This window comes from Pholis gunnellus (genome assembly GCF_910591455.1).
Source record: "Pholis gunnellus genome assembly, chromosome: 21".
In the NCBI taxonomy this organism is placed as follows: Eukaryota; Metazoa; Chordata; class Actinopteri; order Perciformes; family Pholidae; genus Pholis; species Pholis gunnellus.
This window is the reverse complement of record NC_136548.1, coordinates 19,274,720-19,298,845: the sequence shown is the minus strand read 5'-3', so window position 1 is coordinate 19,298,845 and position 24,126 is coordinate 19,274,720. Positions and strand designations below refer to the sequence as shown.

Genomic DNA, 24,126 nt, shown 5'->3' with positions numbered 1-24,126 from the left:
TAGAATATAATACCACGAGCAACACAATGAAGTGATCCTCCAGGAGATATTCTGAAGCTCAGGAATCACACAGAGCTCAAGACTTCCTTCTGTGAACTTCAGAATTAGTTTAAATTTCTTCTTTTCTTTGTACTTCAGGCCTTCACAGACTCTGGAACACATTACAACCCGTTGACCTGCATTCATTTCAACACATCTGTTTTTAATAATTCTCTGGTGCCAAAATGATTTCTTGTGAAATATTCTTCTTCTTGAGGGAAGCTGAGGCAGAAACCTGAGGAACAGTAAATGAATAACGTCCTGAATGAGGTTTAGTGAGACGTTATACATCATTCATACTCAAATCATCTTTACGAGCAACAAAACAACAAGTTCAGTGAAAAACTGTAAAATAACGTAGAAATCCCTCCGCTGTAGTCTAACTTTAGAAACACCAACGCATCCTCAACAGTTTGTGTGATTTATATGCAAAGTTTCTCCTCATTTCTCCAACAATGAATAAGTTCATTTTATATTTATTCTCATTATTATCCACCAAAGATCGTCCTTGTCACATGTTCACATGTTAAACGTGTGTAAACTCTCTTTCCCTCTGCACAGACGTCTGTTTATAAAGGTTTCTTCCTCTTCCTCTTCGTCTTCCTCGTCAGACTTTGTGTCGTGTCACATTTTCTTTCTTCTCGCTCCGTTGAGGCCGAACACACAACTGTCGTGGTTTTCATTTTGTTTCGTTTTATTTCCTCTCATGTTTCAGGGTTTTTCGAGGCCGAGAGGCTCTTTTGTTCTATTATCTCCCCTCTCGTCCTCTCGTCCTCTCGTTCTCTTGTCTCCTCTCCTCCCTCCCTCCCTCCCTCCCTCCCCCTCGCTTCATTAGCGATGCCGTCCTTCTCGCGGCCCACAAGGACTAACTTGATGGGAGACAAATCCGAGTGATTAACAATGATTAGGGGGAAACATGCTAGAAAAAAGAGGAGGAAGCAGCGTGGGATCGGACGCCTCGTCTTTAACGGCTAATCCCCGAGAATTTACAAGCCCAACAGATCGGCTTCTAGTTCCAAGATTTATCTCAAACTGAACCGAATCCGCAAACATTATTGCTGTTAAGGTCAAACGCATATGAAACATTCTTCTTAGTTTAAACTTTGTTTGAGAAGGAAAGCAAATTAAGAACAAACTGTTGTCACGAGACAAAGACAAATGTCTAAAAACTAGGAGGTAAAAGTGTGATTTATATCTTTACTTTACAGTTTCCCTTCATTAAAGAGAGAGCTGTCTGAATGTATCCGTCAGTACACAGCTTTGTTCGTCATCGAGGAAAAGCCATCAGGAAATTATTCCTCGTGTTCCGGGACAATCAGGTCTACGACGACCAAAATAATAAAAAGAAACAAAACAATATGGAGGCCTACTGACAGAATACATTGAGGAAAAGTGAATCAGCTGACATTATAATGAAATAATATCCCACAAAATGTCTCACAGAGACGATCAGGAACAACAAAGGAACTGAAATCAGGAAAGATATTATCAATCACTAGATTTTTCGGTCATGAAGCTGAATACGAATGTCTAAATCTGTCATTAGTCAAGTCTCACAAATCACTGAATGACTATTGGTGAAAGAATGCTGATCATAAAAAAGAGGGTCTTCAATACAATTCAAAGACGTCCAGGAACTAAACGTTCCACCCAGCAAAGGTCCGAACCTCATAATGTCTAAATGAAGTCAATGATATAAAATCAGCGACAATTTATTGTCATATTCCAACGGATCCTCATACAACAGTTCGTATGAAAGACATATAATGATTTAGACAAGAAAACGACTTCGTTAGGTTGAGACAACAAAGCTACTTAGTTAGGTTGAGACAACAAAACTACTTAGTTAGGTTGAGACAACAAAACTACTTAGTTAGGTTGAGACAACAAAGCTACTTAGTTAGGTTGAGACAACAAAGCTACTTCGTTAGGTTGAGACAACAAAGCTACTTCGTTAGGTTGAGACAACAAAGCTACTTAGTTAGGTTGAGACAACAAAACTACTTAGTTAGGTTGAGACAACAAAGCTACTTAGTTAGGTTGAGACAACAAAGCTACTTAGTTAGGTTGAGACAACAAAGCTACTTAGTTAGGTTGAGACAACAAAGCTACTTAGTTAGGTTGAGACAACAAAGCTACTTAGTTAGATTGAGACAACAAAGCTACTTAGTTAGGTTGAGACAACAAAGCTACTTCGTTAGGTTGAGACAACAAAGCTACTTCGTTAGGTTGAGACAACAAAACTACTTCGTTAGGTTGAGACAACAAAGCTACTTAGTTAGGTTGAGACAACAAAACTACTTAGTTAGGTTGAGACAACAAAGCTACTTAGTTAGGTTGAGACAACAAAGCTACTAGTTAGATTGAGACAACAAAGCTACTTAGGTTTAGGAAAAGATGTTTGGGTTAAAGGAACTACAGAAGTTACATGAGAAATTAATTAAGACTAATTAATGACTCCTCGTTCAACATGGGAAGTGAACTTCCTGGTTCAGGATTACGTGGGTTACATAAGAATGGATTTTCATCTACAAATTACAGCAGATTTGTTTTGGTTGGAACAGCTATGAACGCTGTATACTGGATACATTGGACTTATATTGAAAACAAAAATCTATCTTTACTATACGTACTGATAATTAGTAGCACACGTCTAGTGGTGCTACATATGTTTAATAAGGTTTATTGTGGAGAAAGCTGTCGATCCAAATATGGTGAAAGTGTGCTGAGTCATGTCTCACACAGTAAACAATCGATTTGATTGGCTCGCTTGAGTGAAGATGTTGAAGATGAAAACAACAACGCTCCATGTAGATAATTATTCATTCTCATTAATTTATCAGTGATTATTCACAGGTGTGGATAGATTGTCACTACAGGGGACCAGTATTTGTGACTCATACTCAGTATACAGACGTGTACTTATACCACATGTTGAGATGTATACGTTTCTGCCTCAAACTCAATAAGAACCCACGGGTTGTTCACAAACATGGGATGTTCCTTAAATGGGCGATTGAACAAGAACGGTAATGTATTGTGTGTGTGTGTGTGTGTGTGTGTATGTGTGTGTGTGTTTGTGTAGGTGTGTGTGTGTTGCAGTGAGATGGACAGATGGGGGGTGAAAATGTCTGTGCTTGTGTTTATTGAGGTCATTTTCAATTTGCTGTTGGAGGGTTTTTGCCCCGAGGACGTGTAAAACACACACACACACACACACACACACACACACACACACACACACACACACACACACACACACACACACACACACACACACACACACACACACACACACACACACACACACACACACACACAGGTGTCACCAGCCTGATAGGATCTTGTCAGTCAATCTGTCTCCCCGGCTACCGAGCGCTTCGCCCCTCCTCCCAATCTAAACCTCCAGTGATTCATACCATCTACCCCATCTCTCTCTCTCTCTCTCTCTCTGTCTCTCTCTCTCCCTCTGTCTCTCTCTCCCTCTGTCTCTCTCTCTCTCTCTCTTTCTCTCTCTCTATTTGTCATTCTGAAAAAAAGTTAAAAAGAAAAGCGCATGGAGGGAAGGAAGGGAGATAGGAAAATAACAAGGGATTGAAAGAAGAAGGAGAGAGGGCAAGGAAGGGAAGATAAGTTGTTGTGATGACAAGAGGAAATGAAGAGAGAAGAGAGGGATGAGAGAATTAAAAAAGAGGACAATAACAGAGGAATAGGGTTGAGCAGATGAGGAGGAGAGAAGGTAAGGAAGGTAGGAAGGAGTGAGAAACAAATAAAGGGAGAAATCAAAGATGATAACACAGAAACACACACAGCAACATGACAGCTTCAGGTGTGAAGGAAGCCGACTCTGTGTGTGTGTGTGTGTGTCTAATTCACACACACACACACACACACACTAATGATTCACACAGTGAACTGACAGCTGACTGTGATTCGTGCAGAGACACCAGCAGAGAGTGAGTGATGATCCACTTCACACCTCAGAGATCACACACACAGTCAAAGCAAAGATGCTAAACGATGTTAGCATGGCTAACGTTAGCGTTACGTTAACATGCTCACAGTTAAACGATGTTAGCATGGCTAACGTTAGCGTTACGTTAACATGCTCACAGTTAGCAAGGTAGACATCAGGCCGAAGCCTCGACTGTTTATCAGCCGAGATGACTGTAAACAGGAAAAAACAGAAAGTAGAACCAGTTCTGGCAGAAAGATTCATAGTGAAAGTGTTTTGTTGTCATTGCTCTGTGTGTGTGTGTGTGTGTGTGTGTGTGTGTGTGTGTGAAAAAGCTTGGCAAAGGTTTTAACACATTTCTTTGACATTCTCATTATTATAAGAGTGCAACTTCCATTCAGCTCGGTCTCACCCTCCTACGCTGTGACGTCCTGGTGCTAATGAATGTCTCAGCGTCAACACACACACACACACACACACACACACACACACACACACACACACACACACACACACACACACACACACACACACACACACACACACACACACACACACACACACACAGAAGCCTCCCACTCTTTTATAGACACTTGCAGTCGTCCAACATGGACTTAAACACCATTAGCTTCGGCACACCTGATAAAAAAAGGCTGCAGCTTTACGTTGTGTTTAGTGCTAATAAGCTAATGTTAGCATGCTGCCAGACTAAACTAAGATGTTAGCATGTTAGCATGCTGATGTTAGCATTTCCCCCTAAAGACAGCCTCGTTGGCCGTTTGATCTGCACAGAAAAACAGAGAGAAGAAGAGAACGGCTGACATTTATGACACTCACACTGTCTTTTCAAAATAAACTTCCTGCGTTGGTTTACTTTTTTCGACAAAAGAACGAAAAGACGTTCTTGATACATTAATAACAGAGTTGTTTAACTGTGCTATTCATTTGTTTGTTTGTTTATCATATTTTATTGTAAAAGTCTTTATTTATTATTGTGTTTATTGTCACAAACGTACTTTGCAACAAAGCGTTTCTGATTCTAAACTTAACTCCGTTGTTTCCAGTGAAGACAGAAGTTTATTTTGAAAAGACTGTTTTTATGTAACGAGCAGAAATGATTTTTTGAATTTCGTGTAACTTTTTGTCAGATATCAGAAATGTTTTTATGGTTGTAAAACAGTATAGATGTATACTTGTGTCATTAAAACTTGAGCTCCTCACAGAAGATGAATGAATTAAAGCTGATTGATGGAGGCGGTGAACCATCTATCTGACCACCAACGCTGCAGGAATTAATAAACGCATTCATAAAGCATATGGAAGCGTTGAGAAAAAGGAATCTCATTTGCATATCGAATGCAGCGCGTAGATGGTAGCTGAGGGCAGATATGTGATTAAAGCTGTGAGGCAGCAGCTCTCCTCTCATGGAAAACTTCAGACTTCAGTCATTATCAGTGATTTGTGTGACTTTAAATACACGCAGCTCATTAATTCTGTGTTTGATTCTGCTGGTTATTGTGCATGCTTAGCACACGTAAACATGCTTAGAACATGTGAAGCCGGCGGGTTGATTACAGTGAAAACAACCACGTCTGTCGCTGGCAGTGAGATGAATTAATTAACCCTTTAACGGCTGGTGAACAATGAAACGTGTTCACACAGTTTAGCAACAGAAGTACGTGTGAGAGCAATAACATCGACCGTGTTACCTGGTGACTCTCAGCCTTCAAACTATTTTAAATATTAAATATTGTGTTTATTATCCACGCCAACGGAAGTTACTACGAGCAACCAAAGTCCACACCTGTACACACACACACACACACACACACACGCACACACACACCAAAGGCTTACAAACGCTCACTTGATCTCTTTGCAAACTCATTTGTTTCTGTAACAAAGTTTTGAATCTTCACACACTTTTCTCGCACTTAGTGACGAGAACGACAGACACGTCGACACGCTTTTGGCCGAATGGCTGCGAACGCACCACCGCCAGCAGTTACAATGAAATCAGATCAATATTAACACTAATACCATCGATACCACTGGTTCACTGAGTTCACTGAGTAACAATCCATCTTTCAGAATCAGGTCTGTTTCCTTCTGTCCTCTCGACTCTGCAGACATCACATGAATACAGCATGTACAATTACTTCTAATTGTCAGCTTATTGCACATGCAGGGCTCCATATTAAGGCGTGTTTATTAATCAGTCAGTAGGAACACACGTTTGTTCCTTCCATGAAATGCACTTATTAGTGTGAAGTCTTTACATGTGTGCTGTCATCCATTCATTCTGTGTGTTTCTTGATGTTCTTCACCCATCTGCTCCATGTACACACACATATAAAGCGCCCTGTAAACCCAGCTGTAGTGCACACATGCATGTAGCGTGTTCCCAGACACACACATGAGAAACTCTCACTGTAACCGCGATGCTTCAGACCGACCTGCTGGATGAAGGTGTGAGCTCCGTGGGGGCTGAGCAGCAGGATGGCTCTGCGCAGGGTGTCCCGGTAGCGGTTGAGCTCCTCGGTCCTCATGGTGGTGAAGAGGTTGGTGAAGACTTTGCTGATGTTCCGGTCCACCCGCTGCAGGGCCACGTCCACGCCCTGACGGGACGTCTGGTCCAGGAAGCCCTGCAGGCCGCGGATATCTGGAGGGACCGGGAGGAGAAAGAAGAACATGTGAAGTTATTAACCCGAAGGGACGAAAATCTGCAGACGCAGGACGGAAAGAGGGTGTTTATATATATATATATATATATACACAGTATATAAATATATATATATATGACAGGAAACACACAACACTAAATATTATTCAAGGAAATCATCTCACAATATTCAAACACATGAAGGAAACTGGGTTTACTGTAGAAACAGGAACTGATGGACGGATTTCTTGACTTTTTAAAAAAATTCCAAACAGTTTCTCCAAAGACCTTGTTGGTGTAACAGGTGGAGGTTCCTCGAGGGGCTGTGGCCTCCAGGCGAGGGTGAACCTCACCACCTTCTGCCTTCTGCATGTTAACACCCACGACCCATCAGACCGAGACAAATCTCATCTGTGTCTTCTGTTGCTCATTTTGATGAATCGCGCTCTCTACGCAGGTAATCAATGCTGCAACAGATCACGGTTCTGGACCAATCAGAAGACGGCACACTGGGTAGATCCCAGCAATCAGTGTGAGAGGAAAGGGAAGGGTCTCTGAAGAGTAGTTGCGTTGCCATTAAAGGTATTGATGTTGTTTTCTACGACTAGTTCCCTCTTTAGCTTGAAGGGAAACCGCGACTTGGGACAACTTGGGTTTAAGTATTCTATCGATCTGTGGATTGATTGTGTCCCTGTGTGTGTGCTTTCTATCCCTGCTGGGCATATTTTAAAACAATAATTCATGTTCCAAGATCTCAGCAATTGCTCCAAAACACAAACTCAAAACCTACGTTTTGAGATTCCGTTGAAGTCGCTGCAGTAAAGATCTCAACTGTCTTTAAAACACGTTTTTATCTGCATTGAAAGAATGTTTGGCAGCATGTTGTCGTTCTATATGTTCCAAGTTCTCTAAGTTCTACAAGCTTTCTTGCAGATGACAAACTGTCGGACTCAAACTCTCATCAACCCTAAAAACAACCAAACCGCCGGCACGAGCAGAACCTCGGACGAGACAATACGAAACCGTCATCTCTGCCTCTGAGCCAGACGGCATCCATCCTTCAGAGGATATCATCTGGATTGACTTGGACTCTTCTCACAAGCTGCCGGAGAACTTTTTCTCTTCCTGACACCCGGACGAGGCAGCTGTGTTGCGTTATGCTCCGTTATAGCCGGTGACGGGTTGTTTGGCCTGAACATCTCTTCCTTCTCTGTCTATTAGCGCTGACAGCCGGCTTGTTCCCGGTCCTGACTGACTCCGGCTGCCACTCTCTACTCCCACGCTGCTTCTTCTACTCCAGCTGTTTCATCTCATCATCCCGATACCTCTCACTTATTTTTCCCTTTTCTCCTCCGTGTCGTTACAGTTTTCTGTCCGTCCGATCCGTCTGTCTCGTCCTCTCCAGTTAAATTTGAAGGAGCAGTCAGTCGCTCCGGAGGAACAATTGAGGAGCTCTGTGATTCACAGTCGCCCACTGACATCAGGCACCGCTGGAGGCCGAGCTCTGCAGGAGGCATCGGCTCATCCAGCGATCTGTGCTTCCAAACGTCTCAGTCTGTTCATCAACTCGTCCAAACAGATGTGCACGAGTCAGCTTCGTCTGCTTCTCCTGGAAAACATCTCAGTGACGTGTGAGAGAATCTGAAGTTAAGACTGAGAACCAAGTTGTCTTTGGTGACTTTATCAATGCAAACGTGCAGAGATCATCAAGAGATCAACGACACAGCCGGCTTTTATTCCTTTGCTCTAAAGGATGTAGGGTCGTCTGCTCTGAGGTCAAAGGTTAAAGAGAAAGAGAGTAAATCTAGTGTGTGTATGTCGCACCACGGGGAGAATGGTGCACAGTGAATACATCACGTTCACCAAATATTCAATCAGAAACACCACGTTCAGAGTCCGGCTCGTCCGGTATCCAGTGTGGCACAAAATAAAACCGGTGATGAGAAGACGTCAGTCCGATCAAATACAATCACTGATCTGCTTCGTGTGTGTTGACATGAACTATGACGTTTCTCTGTTCATCTTTTCTCTCCATTGATGTATAAATACACAATCTATAAAGTACGGAGAGAGCTACCACCACCTGTGTGACAGTTAAAAACTCAAATTATAGTAAAAGACGGATTTAATCAGTTAAAAAATGTAAAACTGTGTCTGAACACCGGATCTTTAATCTGTACTCTAACACACCGTGTTGCTCACTGAATGAGACAAACGCTCTTTAAATACATCGTTAGCCTCTTTCTAATTATAATACACAATAATAAAACGTTGGTATACAAAGAGAAAACTATTATAACAAACGTTGAACATTTCTTTCCCAGAAGCGAAGCTGCATTTAGCGACTTCCTGTTTCACATTCTGGGGAGAGTTTGGAGTGAATGTGAAGCCTCCGCGCATCACTGCGCTGTGTTTCTGTCTCTCCGTTATCCTCAGACACATTCAACACATTCTACTCTCACCTTTAGTGCAAAGCTCCCCCTGAATCTCAGAGGTTGTCGCTTGCTGCTTTATCCCGTGTTGGTGAAAAGGTTTCCATGTGTTCTGTGCTGCAGAGATATGACTCTCACGTCTCCACGCTGACCTCATTCTGCACCGTGAACACATCTCACCAACAACAACCTTCAGCATTGGTTTGTGTGTGAGGACCGACCTCGCATTAAGGAAGGAAAAAAAGGGAATTTTTATAGTCTAACATCTCCACAACATTCACCCTCCTGCAAGAATGATGCATTCAGTGAACTCCTGCTTCACCTTTTTATCGGTGTGCAGCATAAACGTGCCGGCGGGCGGCCGGGTGATGTGACGGCTAATGAACGACCTGCTGGGATGAAGTTACAGAGCGTCGATGGTGCAACGTGGATCTTCAACCGTAGTTAAAGAGACAGTCGTGATGTTTAGGAGTCTGGTTGCATGAGGTTCCTCTACATGGTGGAGTACGACAGTAGAAACAGACAGCAGCACCAGAACCTGACCTCAAAGAACCAATATCAGTGAAGTCTACCACCAAATGATTACTCAATGTTTCTATTAAGAACCAAAATAACAGATATATACACATATATATATATATATTTATGTATATATATGTTCTGAAGTTGGGTGAGTGAATTTATTCTATGTTTCAGTGTGAAGATGTAGATTGTTTTGCACATTTCGATGTGAAACACATGGCTTCATGTTTAAAAAGGTAAATAAAGAAATTATGCAAAGATCTAAAAACGTATCTTATTCCTTGGAGCACTAATTGGTGCTCGCTATATTTAGAATATTTCCACCTAATAAGTTGGAGAAGCAGCTCACACAACCACACGTTAAACATCGTACTGTCCCTTTAATCACCACGCTCCATCATTCAGAAGGTAATAGTCTTGAATCTGCACCATTAGTTCTTTTTTGCAGTCAGCGTCTCTCTGTATCAACGCCCTGAACGCAGCATCTCTCACTGTGCAGCATCAGCCTTTGTTATTATCAGCAGTAAACATTTACATCTAATTACATCTATTTACATCTATTTACATCCCTCACTGTGTTCTCCTCTCAGTGTTCTTACATCCATCCTGCTCTCAGTGTGACCGTCATCTCTCCTCTTCTGAGGCTGAAGCACCGGAGCAACACAAGCGGAGCGACTTGAAAGACATTTTTCTCCGAGCTCCTCGCCGGTCACAGCTTCTCATCAGTTTCTCCAGAGCCACTTTGAGCAAGGCACTGTGGGGGACGTCCTGCACTCATCTCCATCCATCAGACTCACAATCTCTTCCTCTGAAGTCGACTACCGGTCCACGGGGGAAAAGCCTCGGAGTTAATTTAGATTCACACGACATGGAAACAGGTTTCTGTTGTAAATCCTGATATTTGCACTGATATTTACTGATTTTTATTCACATGTGTGTTTAAATTGTCTGGTCATGTGAGTAAACATCCATGCCAGTGTCGAGCTTGTTCGAGCCCATTTGTGACTAAATAAATACACTTTACACGACCGCTCAACGTTTTCCAAAGCAAACCAAACCTCTAGGAGGTCATTTGGTACGGCGGCAAATCAACGGCCAAATGAGATGAGACCCAGCTCTGCCCACATGCTTTATTATTATACCTAGATACTAGATTCCAGCCTGTGAGGAGGAATCGATGCTTTGAATCTGATCATTGCCCTCCTGCTCACGAGAAACCTTCACCAGCTCACTAACACGTGTTTGTTAACGGTAAGTGGGCGAACACACCGGCACCATTTCATCCCTAAATATAAGGAGCTACATTAGCTCGTCTTGTGCAGAGACGGTGAGTAAGAAGTGGACGAAGTCATCGGTTTGTGGACGTCATGAAGCCTCGAGTTCAGACATTTAAACTTTCTTCTGTGTCGTTGGAAACAAGATTATTTACTAACTAAAGATTTTAAAAGGGGCTTAACTTGGATGTATAGTGCAACATTTTTTATCTTAATAGCATGTTCTCTGGCTGCCTTTACTATTATTTGTATGTGAGCTCACTTATCTGTATAGAAATAATACAGAGAAGATGCATGTTGAGATAATGAGTAACAGCCACATTAGTGTATTTGTCATATTGTCCTCTGGCCTGCATGACAGATAATTCTCTTCCTACAACTGATACGTGACAAGAGAGTGAAAGTGGAAAAAAAGGTGACAAAACAAGATGAGTATGGAGTTAAAAACAGAGAATAGAGAATCTAGCGTTGGTCATTTCTAGCCTCAGATAGAGAGCAGGTTGAGGTGATTTATTTTCGTCTTTCCTCCTCTAATCAGCCGTCCTTCCTTCACTCCTCAGGCCGCCCTCGCTGTGAGTCGTCAGCGGGCTGCGACACCGTGACAAAAGACCTCACATTCATATTCACACTCGTGAGGGCTCTGACATAAATCCCTTAGCCTCTAACCTTGAGCTGAAACCAACCTTCAAGTAATAATCTCACACGGTTGTCATTCAAATAACTGTCTGTTGAGTCTGTGGAGACATTCACAGGGAGAATCACACAGAAATGCACCTGCAATACGGCTAATGGCCACAGGCGCCGCCAGAGAGAAGATTTCAGATCGTCCCTTTAAACCATGAAAACAAGTTTGTAACCGTTGAGCAGCCCTTTGAAGAAGTGAGGACTGGACTAAATGTCCACCATTTCTCTCCAAAACTGTGCTTTATACAACATGAGTCGTTATGGAGCCGATGTAGACTTCTTCCCTAACATGAACGGATGTTTATCTGTTATATAAAGATGAACGTGTCCGTCGTAATCTGCTCTAAAACTGTTCTATTCAAAGGCTCTTCTCAGGCAACGTCAGCAGACATCAGCAGCGTCTTTCCGTCTGTGACTTCTAAGCAGATTTAAGGACGTTTATTTACAGTTCACAATATGTATGACAGTGTAAAATACACAGAATTTAACTATCTGTTGTCTTCAGAACATCACATGACCCTCTCGCCTCATGCATCGTCTTTGCTTCCTGCATTCTCTCTTTGCACCTCACACAGCTCCTGGGGAGGCGAGTCAGCTGACAGAGAAGAAGTTTAAAGTATGCAACACAACCTCTGTTGTGCATGAAGGACTTCCAGCTTTAATGGAAGTTCAGTTCAGAGGACTGAAGCAGTTTTCCCCCCCCGGTGCTTCTCAACATGGCCGTGCTTGTGAATATTGATCAGTGGCACCCGACAGCGACCGGCTTCCTGTTCCTTCGGGTCTAAAGTAATTACAGGAGGAAGCCTACAGGCTGCAGAGACTCATCAGTTCACAAGAAAAAGTTCTAATTAAAAAAGCAGACGATGATAAAACACTGATCGCTGGATGCTGCTGCAGGAGATCTTCACCCACCGACGCTCTGAGGTCCGGTTCCTCTCATCGTCACCGGACTCTGATGTCAACGTCTTACTGGCACAAATCAACTCGTCCTCTTTGCAGAACAGAACCTTCTTCATCGCTGTTCATTCGTCCTTTATTTGAAGAGTCTCACAAGTTGTCAGTGGAGAAAAAACCTTTTCACGATACGATATTATCACAATCACGTTTTTGCGATATCAAATATCAAATATTGGGAGTTTTTACACATTTTTAGCTGCAAACTTTGCCGTTTGTGAACATCTGCTTTAAGTTCACATCCGTCCATTTCTAATCGGCCTGAAGTCAATTAAAACATGTATTATCATCACGATGTCCTTTCACTTTGTTTAAGGCATCTATAGTGCTGTTATGCATAAAAAGACACAATTCAAATGATTAGGAAATAAAAGATTGTAATTTCATTGATAAAAGAAATAAATCTTTGAATGAGTCATTTCAATTATGAACGATAAGCAGCTTAGAGTGTGAGGAAGTTAAACAGCTCAGAATTCATCTCTAATATCTATTTATCTCCTCATAACTAATGGGTTCAGTGACTACGTTTCTACAGATGACATGAGAACACATCACGAGGGCGTCATAGTGAGCACTCAGCGTCACTAACGTTGTGATGTTAATAGTTCATATAACAGAAGATCGATACTTGGCGTTGGTGTATCGATAGAACATCACGACACTTCGCCTGATGGAGTGTTTTTCTCCACGTCTACTTTTCAAAGCTGATTATATTTAAAACATGAAGTCTGAGTGATGCAGCAGCAGCCGGGACGGTTCGAATGTTTTCTATCCCTCAGAGAAAACAGCGGATTTGAGGAAATCCCTCCGAATTTAAGAAGGAAGTCCAACTGCAACTTAATTGAAAGCAGCAACATCTCTCTCCCTCTCTCTCTCTCTCTCTCCCTCTCTCTCTCTCTCTCTCTCTCTCTCTCCCTCCCTCTCTCTCTCCCTCCCTCTCTCTCTCCCTCCCTCTCTCTCTCTCTCTCTCTCTCTGTGGGGAAGCCTTGATGTGTGGTCTGAACACTATATCGTTCACTCGTGTTACGTAAACCGTCCGTACTAATGAAGCAGTTTCCCTGAAGTGTGACGCCGAAAATCAAGAAATGTGTGTGATGAAGTGGGAGGCGTTTCCCCGACAGCTCCGTCCATTTATCACCAGACTGTAGGAAGAGACATTTTAATCACCTCCACACACACACACACACACACACACACACACACACACACACACACACACACACACACACACACACACACACACACACACACACACACACACACACACACACACACACACACACACACACACCATCTCTAACCTTTTAACGGTCGGGGGAACTAATGGGCGGGAACCAGAGATGGAGGAGGTGCTTAATGTACCCGTGCTGTACAAACAGGAGGCAGTGAGCTTCATCCTCAGCGTGAACGTGACGCGTGACGTCGTTCTGGTTGAGCTCTGCGTGATTAAACCCTTCAGAGCTTCAATAGTTCTATTAGCTCTCTGTTGTTCCTCAAACAGTGTGAAGACGACCTCTGAGACTAAAGCAGGTCTGTGATGAATTCAGTGTGAGATTCTTTAAAGACTCTCTGCTGTCAATCACTGTGTAGCCCCGCCCCTAAAGCATCCCCTGCTTTATGGTCTGTGTGACTCTAAATGGACCATCATTTACTAAATGAACATCATGCTGTATTGAAGAAGACTTGAAACTAGAGATTGAGACCATAAACTCATGTTTACAATGTTTACTGAGGTAATAAATCAAGAGAGAAGTAGAGTCATTTTCTCATAGACTTCTATACAACCAGAGGAGTCGCCCCCTGGTGGACACTAGAGAGAATGCAGCTTTAACACGTGAAGCTTTGACTTCACTCTTCAGAACCTGAGGGTCGACACATGAACATGTTTTCATCATCAATTAATCTGCCAATAACTTTAATCTCTTTATGCTTTATACAACGTCAGAAAACAGCTCAAAAAGAGTCCGAGGGGATGTCTGCACAACGCTCGATACGAAGCAGGAAGTTCTCACATTCTAGAAGCTGGAACCGGAGAATGTTCAGAACGTTTGCTTCATTAATAACTGGAGAACTCACGCAGGCCGGGACACAAACAGTGGGTCCGAGCTGTTGCTAGTTTGTCACGTTGATCGATTTGTTTTCTGTGAATAAACTCTTCATCACTATCGGTCTCAGCCTTGAAGATCCAGCGCTGTTAAAGGGAAACTTGTTGCTGCAGTGCAGCTCGTGTTTGCACACGAGGAGGTTCATGTTCATACTACTGTAGACACATCAGAATATGCTTTCCTGTGTTTGTGAGGTTCTAAAAGGTGTCTGTAGAACCTCCTCTGTTAGGACGGAGTGTTTGTGTCGCAGCTCTTCCTCTTCATCGGCTGCTCGGTGGTGGTTCAAGAGAGACGTGACGTTAATGCATCGCTGCTGATTAACACGATTACTCGCGGTGTATTTCCTCTGTGATGAAGCAGAGATTAACATGCGGCGCTGCACTGAGCTCGTCTTCATCGCTCAGCAGACTCACCAGCACGTCAACAGGTCTGCTTCTAACGAGGCCGCCGTACGATTCCACCGCCGGGGCTCCCGTCGTGACCGGAATACGACGGCGATGCACGAGGGCATGTGTGTGAAATGCAAATGCAGGAGGCTCCCCCCCCCCCACGCCAAGGTGCTATGTAAATGAAGCCACTTCACCGCCGCCATCACCAACCTATCAATCCTCATCTGAGGGGCGGCCCTGCAGCGAATAAAAAGAATCCATATATTCATGTTGCTGCAGCTCTTCTTTCATTTATGTTTCTATTAAAGAAGCGGGTCGGTACGTCGCCCCACGACGGCGTTCGTCTCTGGGAGGTGAATGCAAAGCGCGGCGTCGTGGCGCATATTACCAGCGGTTTGTTTGCACTACGATGAGCACTGACTGAGCTTCATGTCTCCACTTTGAGTCCATCACTAACAGCCATCAACTGTCCACCATGCAGATGATCCGCAGCATCTCTGGAGAGATCAACACAACACACACACATCTCTCCCAAACCTCCTTCAGTCGGCAATAACTTCAATCAAAGCAAATCTTTGACCTAAAATACAATCATTTATTTCCTAATCATTTGAATTTTGGGGTTTTTAAGAAGATCACTACAGATGAGAATAACATGACGGTTAGAATGAAGCTAATGTAACAGCTGCTGTAAAAAAACAACACAGACGTCGGCGTCGTGTTGGTGAAACAAACTCAATCAGGCTTTGTGACCTCTGACCTGGTTGCTGTTTGTGAGGCAGCAGAATGTGACTGAACACGAGGAGGATCAGAGTCCTCGTTCTCTGGTCAGAGATGGAACCTGGAGTCAGACGTCCGTCCTCCTCTCAGAGACGCTGACGCCACGTTTCTATTCAGCGACGACAGAAACGCTTCAGACCTTTCGCTCTAATTACACATCAACCAGAAAACACTCGTCCTGTTTCCAAAGGTTCTGAATTATTCAGCATGCGACTCTAATTCACCGTGTTTGAGGTAATGAAAGAATCGGTTTCTATAATCTCATCCTCACAAATGAGTCCTTTGAATCTCATTTGGTTTTTTATCTCTTCTCCTTCTTCGTGGGATCGCTGTGGAACAAAGCCGTGAGCTCATAACGGTCAATAATAAGCAACGATGGTCATACGGTCTGACTATCATCATGACATGTGCTGCTGAATGAGAAAATAAACCCGTTAGTTTACAGAACATCAGAGTCTGATGGACGGAAGAAAAAGTGTTTAATTACTGCTCTATAAGTTCACAATAATCAGTATTTAAAGACTCACGATGACCTCACGTCACAGTGAGCGGCTGCTTATTGCTCATTGGATTGTGTGTGTGTGTGTGTGTGTGTGTGTGTGTGTGTGTGTGTGTGTGTGTGTGTGTGTGTGTGTGTGTGTGTGTGTGTGTGTGTGTGTGTGTGTGTGTGTGTGTGTGTGTGCTCGTCCAGGCGATCCACACTGCTGGAAACAAAGCGTGTTGAACATGAACACATTTGTCCCTCCACTGACTCCGTAGTGACTCCGTGGAGCTCAGCGCTCAGGTGGCTGCTGCTCATCAGCTGTTAGGTTTGAAGGACTATAAGAATACGAGATAAGAACTATTTTCATTGTTGATCGATCCAATAATTCTCTGACAAAATGCCCAAACGGACATCTTTATGTGTTTGTCAAACAGGTGTCTGCCAGAGACGTACACGGCGTCTCTACGTCTCCTCAGTCCACATATGGTCACTTCCTGTTCACTGGTTGCAGAAAAACCAAGATGGCGGCCTGGGTAATAAACTCCAGTCTCATGTGCAGCGATGGAGCCTTTTTGTCCCTTCTGTGACCCCGTAGCGAGCGTTTGTGTGGAGCTTCGCTCGCCTCGGTAAGACCGCTGTGTCTTGTGTTCACAACACGGCGGATCAAGTGCTTAGCATCGGGAGGATGAGGAGGATGAGGAGGATGAGGAGGATGAGGAGGATGAGGAGGATGAGGAGGATGAGGAGGATTCAGTTGGTCCACTGTGTTCAGACAGTAGCGCTCTACGGGAGCCCGGAGGGACAGAACGCTTCATGGACCACATGCTCTGGATCTGATGTCAGACGTTCACTGATCTTACTCACTCAGCAGAGATTTCAAACACTAATCTCAAAGTCTGTCTGTGAAAACATCACATCTACGGCATGTTGATGGTGTTATTTATCATCATCATCACCTGAAGAGTAGAATCATAAAGAGAAGAACAGAAACGACACAGAGATCAACGGGGACGTGATCTGATGTGTGAACATCGTAGGACGACAACACAGGAAGCTGCCGAGCAGAAGAGCTGCAGACGGAGCAGGAAGACTTGGTGTACTCCAGTGATCGATAAATAACGCTGTTAGTTAGATGATTTTGCTGCTAAACTCTGTGTTTAAAGGTGCCGTATGAATAAAGTGATTATCATTATTATCATGGTGTTCTCGTGAGGTCGTCTCATTTGGACTCTTTGTATGGATTCAGCAGGTTCACTGACCTGTTTCATAATCAGAGAACTGAACCTTGAACAGACACTCTGTGATTAGAACCAACACGTCAAACACGACCTACAAACATGGCAGAACACGCAGGTTTCCTGTCGGCTCTTCTGATTTTATTCACCTTTTAGGCCAGAAATCTGCAATTAAAAGGCTCTCCTGCTGTAACTGAGACACAAGCGTTCCACATGCAGCTCAGGAACCAGGACAGCGGAGACGTGTTCCACCTGTTTGATGAGCGCCGTCACACCCGTGACTCCCGCTCTGACGGCGCTGAACGGTACAAACCCGGAGGAACACGAGCTGTCGCTGGTCGCGGCGGAGGACGCGCGATGCCCTTTTCAAGCTGCAGTCACAACCGACAGTAGAGCCAGACTCCGCTCCGCTCCGCCGCTCTTCAGATGCTTTCCTGCGACGGCTTTTCTCTCCTGATTCAGCGAAGGTGTTTCTCTGCTGAGCACGCCCGGGACTCTTTATGACGGTTGCTGCAGATGCGATGAAAGTGTCTTTTGAATATTAAAAGCTTCATCAGCTGTTCTGCAACAGAAGCTGATTGTTTTTCTTCATTTGGGATTTTTTTTAGCATCAAGTTTCTTTATGAACTGGCAACAGAAGGTCCAACGCACATGGCGGTGGACGAAGGACGTCTCTGTTTTAAATCGTTCTTCAGCATCAGTGGGATCAGTGGGATCTACTGTATATCTTCATGATAGGATTCTTGCTTTTTTGAATCTAAAGTTGAATCTGAAGTTCTCCTGAAAGACGTTCCCAAACAGCCAAACTGTGTCGTCGATATCGTATCGAGGGAGAACTTGTTTTATTTGAAGTATCACAAATGCTTTAAATCAAAGTCTCTAAAAGTCTAAGTAGTAAGAATGGAAGATCAAACACAGGAGATGTTGCTGTAAACACGTTTTAGATTCACAACCGTTGAGCTTCAACATCTCCGTGGTGCGAAGAAACGTACGACGAGTTTAAAATAACAACTAAACACGTTAATAAAGTTCTTGTTACTCTTATATGAGGATGAAGCAACTCAGTGAAACGTAGTTTATATTGTGATGCACAGCGTGAACGGTCGGTTTAAACACTGAAGCTGTATCTTATTGAACTGAACTGAATTAAGATGCAACAGGCGCGGCATCGCTGTTCTCTGTGCAGGTTCGTTAGTGAGAGCGTCGTCAGGTAGCAGGTTGTGTTCAGCGTGAACCGACACCAACGATGAAGGCAGCGAGGACCGCTAACGAGCTGTGACGCCATCGACCCGCCGAGTGAAAGCACCGAGCTTCATTCATGGTTTCATAGCATCACTTCCTGTTTACAGACACAAACAAACCTTCATCTGTTTCAACCAGTTACTGTGACGACGGACTTTACTTCTCTAAACTTTGTTTTTCTGATAGATTTTTTAAAAAATGTTATTAATCGCATGAGCGGACACAGATCTCTGAGCCTCAAACGTCTTTTGTTCTCCGGTCGACTCGGCTCCGTCTGCAGCGTCACCGATGCTCTCACACACACACACACACACACACACACACACACACACACACACACACACACACACACACACACACACACACACACACACACACACACACACACACACACACACACACACACACACACACACACACACACACACACACACACGCCCTTTAGAGTGGAACGATCAGCAGGAACAGGGACGGTCATGTGAGAGGTGGTTTGAGGGGACAGTGTGTGTGTGTGTGAATGTAGAGACTGAAGAGAGAAAGAAATCCAGAAAGAAGTCGATCTGTAATGAGGAAGCTGAGGAAACGTACATTGATGGAATCGAAATATCCATTTTCACTATTTTACCAGCCGAGGAGAGTTTAAGAGACGAAGACAAACTGTAAACGAGGACGGACGAGTAAACACAGAGAATCGACGTTTTCCTTTTTATCTTCACTGTTGTTTTCCAGATGAAGTAGAAGTTCAGACGAGGATATTCGTTCATCTCTGAATAACATAACAGGCTGGTCTCATTCAGCACTCGTAGCTTTACCAACGTACAGTAACACGTCGCAATATGTAGAAGATGATTTCATGTTATCGATCTGAACGAGGGATTATATCAACACACAGGACGGGCTGTGGAACCAGGAGGTAGTGCTGATTATGCTCGAGGGGGAAGAGGAGCTGCTGGGAATGAAGATGATGATGATGTGCTGGTGATATCTAGTTCTATCCCCACGGTGAGCAGCTGAAGATGATCAATAAAAAAAACAAAAGCAAAAATCTCCCAAGTCCACTTCTAAACATTCTGATCTTTTAAAGGCAAACCCGACTCTCCATCGATCTGTTTGTGGCCAAACGAAGAGAACCAAATGAGATGAGAAGGGATTAAAACGAGAGAGACAGAGAGAGAGAGAGGCAGAGAGAGAGAGAGACTTCTTTCCCTCGTCGCTCCTCGTTTCTCCTCCAGTCTCAGGTTTATGTGCCGTGCAGGTTTATGCAGCAGGCTGTTCTCTAACCAGGTCAGAATAACCGGGATAGACCCGCCGTGTCCATCGACAGCCCATTACACCCATCAATCAGGGAGGACCGCTGAGGAGCTCACCCGGGACGGGACGGGAGGAGAGGAGAGAGAGAGAGGAGAGAGAGAGAGGGAGGAGAGGAGAGAGAGGGGGGAGAGAGAGAGAGAGAGGAGAGAGAGAGAGAGAGAGAGAGGAGAGAGAGAGAGAGAGAGAGGAGAGAGAGGAGAGAGAGAGAGAGGAGAGAGAGGAGAGAGAGAGAGAGGAGAGAGAGGAGAGAGAGAGAGAGGAGAGAGAGGAGAGAGAGGAGAGAGAGAGGAGGAGGCAGATTTAGGAGGCCGCCATTTGGAAGATTCATCGCTGCTGACAAGAGTCCTCCATCAGACTCAGAAAAATAAATCTGCTGAGATCAATTCCTCTGCTGAGGCTTCATTTTCTCTGCAGAGGTAATGTGAGGTCTCCATAGAATGATCAGGTCCTACTACGTTTAGAAAGGGTCGTATATGTCATCAGCAGTTACTCATTGTTCACCTAAATGTGACTTCATTGTTGAAGCTGAAGCGCTTTAAACTGCAGATCCTCTGATGACCACTACACGCTGCGTCCTCAACACATTTCATATCTGATCTTTACGTCATCGTTCTTCGACTCTCTTGGAACACGACCTGACCTGAATCCAACATGTGTCGTCGCCTCTGACCACAGGCTGGATATAAGAACTGGACGTAGTCTTCGTGAGGTCTTTCATTGTTTTGTGGATGTTTTTAAGCCTCGAGTTCAGCACTTTAGTCGTCGCCATCTTGAATCTTTGCAACCAGTGAACAGGAAGTGAGCATATGTGGACTGAGGAGTGACGTAGAGACGCCGTATACGTCTCTGGTAGAGACCTGTCAATCACTGTGTAGCCCCGCCCCTAAAGCATCCCCTGCTTTATGGTCTGTGTGACTCTAAATGGACCATCATTTACTAAATGAACATCATGCTGTATTGAAGAAGACTTGAAACTAGAGATTGAGACCATAAACTCATGTTTACAATGTTTACTGAGGTAATAAATCAAGAGAGAAGTAGAGTCATTTTCTCATAGACTTCTATACAACCAGAGGAGTCGCTTTAAAACAGTTCTGAGGTTTGAAATAAGAGAATCAAAGTTGAGTTCATGAAGAGGATCTATTTGTCTTGAATGCATGAAGAACATGTGGAAAGCTTCCTTCATTTATTCACGGAAACAGACGCCGACTGAGTTCTTCATCAGCTCATGAACTCACTGAGCGACTCATTAATGAGCAAACAGACATGACTAACTAACCGACAACACGGGAACACCGTGACCGACGAGCCGATCCAACCAATCAGAGGACTAATGAACGTCCCAACCAACCAACCGGAGACAAAACCATCAACGTGAATCAATCAGGAAAACTAATCAAGCGAGAAAGTTCCGCTCCTCATCAACGGATCGTTTCAAACGTGATTCGTCCGAGCTTTTACTTCCACCTGTTTGCAGCTTGAGTTCCTGTCTTCAGGCCGTGATGTCAGCTTTCAGACAGAAAACATCAGTAACATCTGCAGGGACGTCAGCTGACAACTTCTCTTTCCCGACGGATCTCCGTCCTTCAGTCCAGAACGGACTCTTCAACCGTCTCTTTAACTTCCAGCTCAGATTTCACTTTATAAAGCTTCTTCTCTAAATATTCACATTCTGTGTGAGAGAACTTTCTACAGTTCAGTGGGGAACATTGCTCTTTTTTCTTCTTCTTTGGTTACTTTACATATTAAGGTTTTACTTACAAAACATGTATGATGAGTTTATAAGATGTGACGCTCTGTTATAGAGACACAAAGGTCAAAATAAAACACATGAGCATAAAATATGAAACAATAATCTAATACTATAGTTTAACATTTTCCTACATTATGATATTTTGATAACCATTTGCTGATAATAAGTGCATACTTTCTCTTTAAATGCAGGACTTTGATATTTAGGTAGTGGTTTTAGATTTCAGTGACGCTAGCTTGGAGGAATTCTTCCACCGCTGATACCGAGCTCTCACGTTAATCAAGAATTAAACGTATTCACACTCTATATTTAAACTAGTGGCAGATGGCCACAGTGTTTGCAGGTCGTTGTCTCAACCTAACTAAGAAGTGTCGTTGTCTCAACCTAACTAAGTAGTTTATTGGTCTCAACCTAACTAAGTAGTTTAGTTGTCTCAACCTAACTAAGTTGCTTCCTGTGAAGAAGTTTATTTTAAAGACTATTCAGGTAATGAGCAGAAACCTGTTGCTGGTAGAAAATGAATAACTTCTTTATAAAATATCATGCAAACGATAAGTGTGTGTGACGATAAGTTGATGTTTGTATATGAACCGACGTAGAAATATACAGATACATAGTAGAATATACAGATATGTAAAACCCTCTGCATGCATCGGTGTATCATGCTCGTGCGGATGTGGAAAAAAAGGGTCCCTACCACTGATAAATCTGTTTCCTCTCTATTTTATCTCTATGAATGCAACTCATCCACCTGCAGCCAGACAGACAGCTCATTAGCCAGATCACTGACCAACACAGCAACAGACCGTCTGCTCAGCTGACCCGATGAGATCTGGATCCTGCGTTGTCTCTGCGTTAGTGGGAGCCATGTTGGATCCATCTACTTACTGTGGGAGTTAGCAGAGCCTCTGTTTCAAAGCAGCTTCACCGCGACACTGTAGACATCTGCTTTAAATGCAGCAGAGATGACTCACTGTGTGTGTGTGGGGGGGGTTGACAGGTGGAGGCAGAGGGAGATGAATGGCTCCTGGTGCCTCAGAGAATTGTTTAATAAACATTTTTATTAGCTTCTTTTTCACGCAGCCTCAGTCAGCAGCGAAATCCCATCAGGCATTGCAGCCTGGATGTCACTGAGCAAAACGCCGGCCTGAACAAAAGGCCGAGGAACACACACACACACACACACACACACACACACACACACACTTTCAAGACACAATAATTGTGATGGATCGAAGCAAGCAGGAGGCTGCATTATGAGGAGATAACTGTCCGAACTGCACACAGAAATATAAAACTCTAAATGTAGGAGTCCTCGTTGCGTCACAAGAATGACGTTTGTTTAGATACAGACCTTTTAAAAAGATGAAATTAAGACAATGAAATGGAAAGAGTGGAAGCAGCAGTAAGGTAAGAAGAATAAATGTGTCAGCAGCATGTCCTGGTTCTCTGTCTGTGCTGGAGTGGGAGTGTTGCTGTCGCTGAGATTCAGGCCGCCTGCCAGTCAACCACTTAGCACCTCGGTCTGTTGGACACATGACAAACATTCACCTCCTCTGTATTTCTCCGCCTCGCTGCTTTTGCAGTGAATCGATTACTGAACGGACCAACCGGGTCCTACCGAGGGCCAAAGTATCAGGGGCCCCTGGACCTTCAGCTACATGGTGTTAATCAAAGAGACACCAAACCAGGAAGTCCTCACAATGACCTCAAAGAGACAGAACATTACTACAAATAGACCAGAATAATTACAAAGAGTTACGTAATGACCACAAAGAGTTACGTACCAACCAGGAAGAGACTCACAATGACCACAAGCAGACAGAAAACGTAGTATCGTTGCCTCACGTCTCTTCCTGCGCCGCTCTGTGAGAGAATTACTCCAGTTCCTCAAAGAAGAAAATAAAGAAATGTCGCTAAAGACACTGTCAACTGGGACCAGATCAATCGATAGTGTAATGAAGCGGCATGTTAATAACATGCTAGCTGGAACCGTGTTTGGGTTTTAAAGGACTGAGTCTCCCAGCCCCTTCACACAAACAACACAACGCAACGCAACACGCTGCTTTGTTCTACTGTTCTTTTGCTTCAGCAGCAAGTTCCTCAAAGCAAGTTCCAGGAATCAGCTCTGACATTTAGGCCTCAATCAATCACACGATTATTACCGCTGTTCACTCCCGAGCAGCACTGAAGCTCTGGAACGAGCACACGGCAGCGCCGCTAAGTTACGTGACCTAAACATTAAACGAGACTTTACATCTGTCTGCTGGAGGAACGATGGTTTGTTGGACTCGTCTACCACCAG

The 24,126-nt window shown here is 43.8% G+C and overlaps 1 protein-coding gene across 1 annotated transcript in view; it reads right to left on the bottom strand.

Moving 5' to 3' along the window:
• LOC306713306 (glutamate receptor ionotropic, delta-1-like) overlaps window positions 1-24,126 on the bottom strand; it is a gene marked incomplete at both ends in the record, with an annotated part of 302,522 nt that overhangs the window by 50,834 nt on the left and 227,562 nt on the right. The window contains 1 exon segment of the mRNA XM_079182959.1: window positions 6,409-6,656. Coding sequence (XP_079039085.1) covers window positions 6,409-6,656 — 248 coding nt within the window.